Source organism: Ovis canadensis, chromosome 2 (assembly GCF_042477335.2).
Source record: "Ovis canadensis isolate MfBH-ARS-UI-01 breed Bighorn chromosome 2, ARS-UI_OviCan_v2, whole genome shotgun sequence".
NCBI lineage: Eukaryota > Metazoa > Chordata > Mammalia > Artiodactyla > Bovidae > Ovis > Ovis canadensis.
This window is the reverse complement of record NC_091246.1, coordinates 46,029,052-46,037,189: the sequence shown is the minus strand read 5'-3', so window position 1 is coordinate 46,037,189 and position 8,138 is coordinate 46,029,052. Positions and strand designations below refer to the sequence as shown.

The following is an 8,138-nucleotide window of genomic DNA, read 5'->3' as shown; positions in this document are numbered from 1 at the left end:
CTCCCAGCAGACTTGAAGGGTTTCTCACATGGCAGCTCGGGGGCCCCAACAGTATATGTGAAAGTGGAAGCTGCCAAGCTAGGCTGGAACTAGTGGAGCATCACTTCTGCTGACTTGGATTAATTTAAGTGAGTCCCAGGGTCTGCCTGGACTAGAGGGGAGAGGGCTACACAGGGTCATCAGTGGGGGCATATTCCCATGGGTGTCACCAATGCAGTGGCCTGCCAGCCTTGGGCCAGGTCTGGGAGAAGGGGAGGGGTCACCCAGGCCTGATATCTTTGCCCCAATACTGGGGTTCTGGATTTAGATGTGGGCTACTGCCCAGGCTTGGCCAGTTGCCTGACCTTTGCACTTTGATAGCTCACCCCCTACAACCGCCGCCCCTCCCCCTCCACCCACTGGTGGGAAGGGATATCACCTTTCTTACTTCAAATGCAAGAGCTCCAGGGAGCTGCCGTGACACAGCCAGGGGAAGGAGGGTGGCTTACTTGGGAGGGTGTGACCGCCTCTCCCCGCCTCTCCCCTGCACATCCCCATCTGCCTCACTGGCCTCCTGTGCGCCTCTCTGGCCTCGCTGGCCTGTCACCTGTGCAGACAGGCAGGGAGATCACAGCTATGGGAAGGCCACCCTGGGGTGCATTTCTTGTCTTCCCTCTCCTCTCCACTCCTCTAAAGTTCCACTCATGCCACGAAAGCCCCCTCCTGCCCATCACCTTCCCGGAGACCCTGATCTTTCCCACCCAGAGGCACTGACATCTACCCAACACGTGCTCCACAGGCTGCCTCGTATTTTTAATTCCCTCTTTACAAGTCCCTTCTGTCTCCTGCCACCTGAGTAGAAAAGCCCTTTGAGTTTCAAATCTGGGCCCAGAGCGGTAGGGATTGCTTGCCAGTGAACAAGGCAGGCTGGCACGGAGAAGGCTGGACAGATGGTCATTGTGGTGACTCCACCTTCCTAGCTGGGAGGCCGGGGGTGGTGACAATAGCCACCCTGGTCTCCAGCCAATGAGGCCATATGTAGTAGGCCAAGGAGCTGGCTGGAGAGGGGAGCGGCTGGAGGGAAGAGGCAGGGAGGTCTGAAGTTGGGGCTGGGGGAAGGGGGCTCTCTTTCGGAGAACCCTCTGCCTTGGCAGGGGACCACAGCCCTTGGTTTCCTTTCTACCTCCTCAGGTTCTCCCCAAGACCTAGTCACATAGATAAGGTCACAGGGTTGGTGAGGGGCAGGGACCAGCTGAAGATCTGTCTGATGCCATGGCCCCTGCTTTCCTACCAGCCAATACAGCCGATATCAAAGCTGTCCCCCTTCCCCCGCACCCCCACCCCCTGCCGCAAACCACCCCCCCCCCCCACCACTGGTGGGAAGGGACATCACCTTTCTTACTCCAAATGCAGGAGCTCCAGGGAGCTGCCATGCCACAACCAGGGGAAGGAAGGTAGCTTGGGAGAGCATGAGAAATGGCATTCTTTATTCATAAATAAAAACATAAAATTACCAGATATAGTTTACATGGCCAAAAGGGGGCATCAAAAATAAATCAAAGCTGTCAAAAGCAGAGCAAACCAAACAAGACACAACCAAGAGAAAAATAACTCTGTACATGGTCTTCCAAATGCTAGTCCATCCATAGCGAGCCTGGGCCGGAGTTCCCTCTTTGCCTGCAAAGGAAGTGCAAGGGCGACCACAGATAAATGAGGAAGGCGGAGCATGAAAGCACACAGGAGCATACAGAGATGCGTGCCCTCCTGGCAGGGACCGCTGCGGCTCCGACCGCTCAGCCTGCCTGACCCCTAGGATCTCTCTCCTAAGAAGTGGCCCAGGCCAGGCCGGGAGTCGAGCAGGAGCAGAGGCTCGGCGGGTGCTTCTCAGGGGAGAGGTACCCCCCCAAGCAGTCCCCATGGAACTCGGTGTTCGTGGGGACCGACTGTGTCCAGCAGGGGTTAACCCGAATGCAGAGACCAGAGAATAAATCCAGGGTGGGCCCCACATGAGAGTCTGGTCACTCTAAAGCCCAGAGGCAGAGCCTCCCTCGGCGTGGCTGCCTCCTTGCTCACAGCAGAGAGCTTCACCATCCTTCCGCTAGCAGAGCCGCAGCTCTGATCCAGTGAGCATGCGTCCCAGCAGTCGCTCTCGGGGAAGGGGCGGTGATCTCCCGCTGGCCCTGGGCCAGGCTGCCTGTTCCGAGGCCTGCGTGGCCGACTTCTGCAGTCCTGCTCAGCCTCTGCTGCTCAGAGGCTCCTTCCGGAGACAGGCTGGGTTTGGCAAGGTCCAGGAATAGCGCAGAGGTTTTAGCACAGGGAAGGGAAGGGAAACCACACTGCAGCGAGGTCGCTATGTTATAGGACACTTTCATTCTGGTGCAACTGGGCCACCCTGGAGTCTCGGGCTGGTGGCAACCCAGGGAGGGCTCCATGGGTTGGCCTGGTGCAGAGATGGGGACAGGGGTGCAGGGCACTGTCACACTGAGGTGGAGCTGCTGTGCCCCTCAGTGCCCTCCCCTGGGGCTTAGCACCCACCTCTTTGCAACGAGGTCTTGAGGGTAGAGCAATGGGCTTTTGGCTGCCCTTTGGGAGGGGGGTCTCCAGCCTGAGGAGGGGGCAGCAGCCTCTTTTTCTATCCGTCAGGACAGCCTCTGGGAGGAAAGGACTCAGACAAGGCACAGGCTGGTAGAGACGGAGAAACCAAGAGACAAGGGAAGTCTTTGACTTGGGGAGCAGGGGTGATCTGCCTGTGTCCTGTGGATGGGACTGGCCTCTAGGCAGAGAGGGGGCTCTGGGCCTGTGGATTCCGGGTTTAAGTCTAGCCTATGACTAAGAGTAATGGCTTGAAATTCCAGACAGGCTCCTCTGTCACGTGAGGGCAGGACAGGCACAGCCTAACTTGGGGAATGGAAGGCAGAGCCAGCATCCGGGAAGGCGGCCCTGCTCTCAGTCCAGGCTCAAGGAGGGACTGCGGGAACCCTGGTAGGATGGGAGGCTGGAGAAGAAGCAGCTCCCCACTACCACCTGGGGCCTGAAGGGGTCCACAGTCAGGGACAGAACTGGGGAGCAGTGGCCTGGGGCTGCTGCATACTCAGACATTTGGTTAACCCCCCTCGGCATGCGGGCGTGAGCCCAGGAATCCAGCCGGGGCTGGCTGTCCCAGGAACAGCAGCTGCAGCTCGAGGCAAAAATAGAACATGGAACAGCCTGGCTGCCTGCGAGATCTGGCTTGTGTCTGAAAAGACAAGAAAGGAAAAAGAAAATTCCCTGAACCAAGCAACTGAGAAACAATCTTTTCTCTGCACATCTTTGAAAGGGAAGGCCAGCCTTCTGCAGGCCAGAGGTCCTTGACTACGGGGCTCTGGTGGGGCTAATGCAAGCGGAGGGGGGGTGGTGCAGCTGGGGGCCCCAGGGCCTTTCAGAGGCTGTGTTTGAGCCTCTTACTGTCTTTGGACACTGGCACTTTGGGGCTTAGCCCTGGAGGTGACAAGGGACATGCCCGGCAGCAGGATGGAGCTGAAGGGGAAGGGGGAAGGCCTAGCCCAGATGACCCTGTGCCATCTCATTGGACACAGGTTATTCTGAGTTCAAGCAAAGACTTGGTTCTTAGGAATTAAAACCAATGCAAGGTAACTGCTGAGCAACTTGAACAGGAGGGGAAATCCCTATCTCTGGTCTCATGATGAAAAGATCTGGGGGCTCCCCTGGGGACAGCATGGAGTTACACACTCCCTGCATCATCTTTCCTCCTCAGCACCCACCCCAGGGCCTTGGGGCTATGGCTTTAACAAGAGATCAAAGGCCACCAGTCACCCCGAGGCTGCTCACGTCCAGTCAGCAGAGCTAGATGGTCTGGCTGTCACCACCTAGCTTCTCCTTCAGACCCTCTCTGGTCTGGCTGAGTCTTGACACCCCCTGGGTGGCCCCAGCTCTTCCCTCCTTTCTGAGACCAACAGTGTTGGGAAGCTCTGATTGCTGTTCAGCCAGGTTCTCCACATCCCACTCCAAGCCCTGTCCCTCCATGGTCGGGGGAAATAGCTCAGGTATGACCAGGTCAGATTCCAAAGCTTCTGGTCATAAATGCTCGTGTTCTGTTCCCAAGGGGCATCCCAGTGTGTCAGGAGGGGAATGGGGGGCAAGAAAAGTTGTAGGGAAAGAGGTGGAAGGGAGCTTCCGTCAGTCATCACCCTCTCTGGGAGAGCATTTAGGGAACTCTCTAAATGCTTAGAGAGTTCAAAATCTCTAAGCATTTTGAACAAAGACGAAGTTTTAGGAAGCCCTTAACCAAATCTTGATGATCCCAGGACTCCTCTCTTGGCAAAGCTGGAGGTCTGGCTAGCTGCAGGGTTGCTAAGCGCTGGATCTTGGGAAAGGCCAGGAGACGCCCTGTAGCAACAACCGTCCCCCACTCCCACCCCGCAACCAATCTCGCCTTGAAGTCTGTGCTTCTTCTCTCTGAGGCCTGAGCAGGGTAGCAGGGCAAGGGAGCCCCCATCGACGGACTCAGCACCCCTGCCTCCCAATGCCAGGTCCCGGGCCCTCTCCCAGGAGGCCCCTCAGATCTCGGTGGCAATGATGTCCTCGTAGGGGATGTCAGCCCCTTCAAGGTCGATCTCAAAGGGCTCCCCCACCCCGTCCCCGCGGGCCAGCTGCTGCAGTGCCTTCTCCAGGCGCTGGTTCCGCTGGTACATGGCCAGGTAACTCTGCTGCAGCTGCTTCTGGTACTGGATCACTTTCTCCTTCTCCTCCTTCCACACCAGCCGCTCGTGCTGGAACCCGGAGGACATCTGGTCGTGCCCCTGCCGCTCCTCCTTGAGCTCTGCGCGCAGCCTCTCCAGCTCGCGCTGAAGGGCGGGCACGTCGTCCGCGGAGGCGGGACCCAGGGCGGCCGCGTCCCTGCTCCGCTGCAGGGCGGCCTGGGCCCGCAGCTCCAGCAGCTCCTGCTCCAGCAGGTTCACCTTCTCCCGCAGGAGCTCCGCCTCGTTCTTCTTGCGCTGCAGCTCGTTTTCGCACACCTCCAGCTCCAGGCCCTTGGTGCGCAGCGCGCTCTCCAAGTCCTGCGTCTTCAGCTCCAAACTCTCCAGGCGGCCCCGCGTGTCCTTCAGCTGAGCCTTCAGGTTGAGGATCTCGCTGGCCTTGGCGTTGATCTCTGTTTGGGACTCCTTCAGCTGCTGCTTCAGGAGGGAGATCTCTCCGGACTTCTGGCACACCTGCCACGGGGCAGGGCAAGGACAAGAGAGAGCCAAGGGGTGAGAGTCCGCACGTACGGGGCACCTGACTGCTTAAAGCACTTAATTCTACGCGATCCAGTGATTGGGACTCGTGGTTTTCACTGCCGAGGATGCGGGTTTTGTCCCTGATCGGGGAACTAAGCTCCTGAAAGCCACCCAGCGCGGCCAAAAATAAAAAGAACTAAGCTAGTCCTCACACAGTGCCTGGAAAGAGTCCCCAGCATGGTGGTCTGGGCGACCCACGAAGGCCAAGCCCCTCTGTGAGGCTCCTTTCATTCTGAATCTGGCTGGGTCTGTCCACAAGCCTGCCTCACCCCTAATTCAGAGTCTAAATCTCAGTCCATACCCAAACTCATGTCCCTGTTGTTTAGTCGCTAAGCCCTGGCTTTGAGACCTCATGGACTATAGCCCACCAGGCTCCTCTGTCCATGGGATTCTCCAGGCAAGAATACTGGGAGTGCCATTTCCTTTTCCAGGGGATCTTCCCGACCCAGGGATCAAATCTGTGTCTCTTATGTCTATTACTTTGGCAGGTAGTTGTTTTTTTTTTGTTTGTTTGTTTTTTTAACCACTGGGGGAGTCCACCCAAACTTATAGCTTTGTATAAATTAAGGGCCAGTGGTTTAATCTGCCCACAGCTGGTAGCTCCACTATCTACTTTAACATCAATGATGTCAATTTGGGGTCTGCCTAACTTCTATCATTTGTGTATATGCTCACACCCTCTGGCCTCACCCCTGCACATACTCTCTCCTTCCTCTTGAGATAAAGACAATATTCACACAATCATGGCTGCACCCCAGCAACCAGTTGGGCTCAGAGACAGTGCCCAGCTGGCATCTGCCAAATGATGAGCCACTGTTCTCCCCAGCGCCCTCCACCATTTCTACTTCAGTCTCCATCAAAAGTTGGCTAAGAGCAGCAAACAAAACTAATGGCACTAATGACACTAGCTCAGACCATGTGTCTATGGAATCCTGGCCACTGGGGGTCACGAGTCCAAGGTCAGTCTGGCTGGCTGTGTCACAAGAGCATTTTCTGCCAGCCTGCAGGCAAGATGGCCAGAATGAAGGCCAGGGCCTTCAAAGAATAGAGTCTTTGAGCAAGACTGGAAGTATTAATAGTTCCTCTTTGCTTCTTCAGGTAGAACCACCCCTTTTTCTCATGCACCACCTCTGAAGTGTGCACAGCCCCACCACCATGCTTGGCTGGGACTGAAACGGCCTTCCGAGGGTGAGCCTGGATTTGCGTCATGCAGGGGGCAGCATAGCCGTGGCTGAGGATGGGGCCTCGCTTTGAATCCAGAGTGACCCGGCCAATTCTGCATCCATTAGCATAGTAGCATTATGAACATAAAACTCTGAACTCTGGGACCTGGGATCAGATCCTGGCTCTGATATCTGTTATGTGGTGACTTTGGCAAGTCATCTAACAAGCTCTTTGCTATTATAATTGTTCTCCGTGCTTCAGTGTCCTTAACTCTAAATTGAGTTTCATAGGGCTGTTGTAAAGGTTAAATAAAAGGACCTGGGACCTGGCATTAATAAACACCCTATGAATTATTGTTATTATAAACATGTTTGTAATATATCTCTATATTTTTGTGAAAATTTACTCCATTTATTGTTTTACTAATAGTCTGACTGGACAACCTGGGAATGAGGTCACAGCCATATCCAGCTTAGTTCTGGATTAGACAAGCAAGAACAGATACATAATGCCAGCGCTGCCTTATGTTCTGAGATGGGCCAAAGTGTTCCCAAGTCCTGGCTGAGAAACCATGGCTGGGAAAGGGTCTCCTGAACCAACAGTGATGAGAAAAAGAAAGGCACTGGTCCCACGGCTGGGGTCCTTTCCTCTTTGGGAAACCTGGCAAACAGACAGTGACACTCCCTGCCCACCTGTCTAGTGCCTCTATCCATCACTTCCTCAGAAAGGATCTTTTTCCTTTACCCTTGATGACACCTGTCATTCTAATTTCCAGAATAAGCACAGGAGATCAGTTCAGACAGATGGCTGCGTGGCTGATGGTGTGACGCCCCCACCTAGGGGTGATGCTGGTCTAACCAGACCCAGTGAGCCCTCAACCCCTTCCCTCCCAGGGCAGGAGTCTCTGGGGTGAATGCCATGCACACGCCTCTTCTGGTCCCTGCACCACCTTTAGAGGCCCGTCAGGTGAGAAAAGTGAGCACAAGATGGGAATTAGGCTGTTCTCCAGTGAGACCAGGGGCAGCCACCTAATTTCCAGGTGTGCCTGAGGGTGTGCATGTGTATATGAGTCCTCTTTCTTCCTGCTCTATGCTTCCATCTCAGCCCACCAAACAAGCTCCACCTGCACTTCTATGAGGACTGGCCAACTCTGTCCCCGAGACCTGCACAGATGTGACCACTCCCACCAGTGGGTGAGGTCCCTTTCCTCAAAAGTCACAGATGAGGGACTTCCCTGGTGGTCTACTGGTTGAGACTCCATGCTCCCAACGCGGGGAGCTTGGGTTCGATCCTTGGTCAGGGAACTAAGACCCCACATGCTGTGTTGTAGCCAAAAAGTTAAAAAAAAAAAAATCCCGTAGCTTTGGAACTGTGATGTTTTCAGAGTGCAACAAAAACAAAAACAAAAAGATAAAGAAAAAACATCACAAATAGTGCTATGGTCTTTTGTGGCTTTGGGACCATCATGAACCAGAGATGGTTTGTGGTCCTGTAGAGCCTCTGTGAGCAGATGCACTGAGGTGGCCCTCAGACAGCCTGGCTGGGACTTGGTTCTCTTGTTCTAGTTTCTCAGCCAACGACTCAATTAGTAAATTCAGTTCTGGCCATGAGGCATCTGGTTGAGGAGATGAAGAAGCCCAGACTAAGAAAATCTCCAACATGGTTTACTGGGGAGCCCTTTCCTTGGGTCAGGAAGCCAGCACTCCAGCCCAGTTTTCT

At 55.0% G+C, this 8,138-nt stretch overlaps 1 protein-coding gene across 1 annotated transcript in view; it reads right to left on the bottom strand.

Annotated features, from left to right (window-relative positions):
* Nucleotides 1-1,444: 1,444 nt before the first annotated feature.
* The window catches only part of LZTS1 (leucine zipper tumor suppressor 1), a 68,443-nt gene continuing 61,749 nt past the window's right edge, over nucleotides 1,445-8,138 (bottom strand). The window contains exon 4 of the mRNA XM_069574051.1: nucleotides 1,445-5,189. Coding sequence (XP_069430152.1) covers nucleotides 4,536-5,189 — 654 coding nt within the window. The 3' untranslated portion in view covers nucleotides 1,445-4,535. The remainder of the gene's footprint in view (nucleotides 5,190-8,138) is intronic.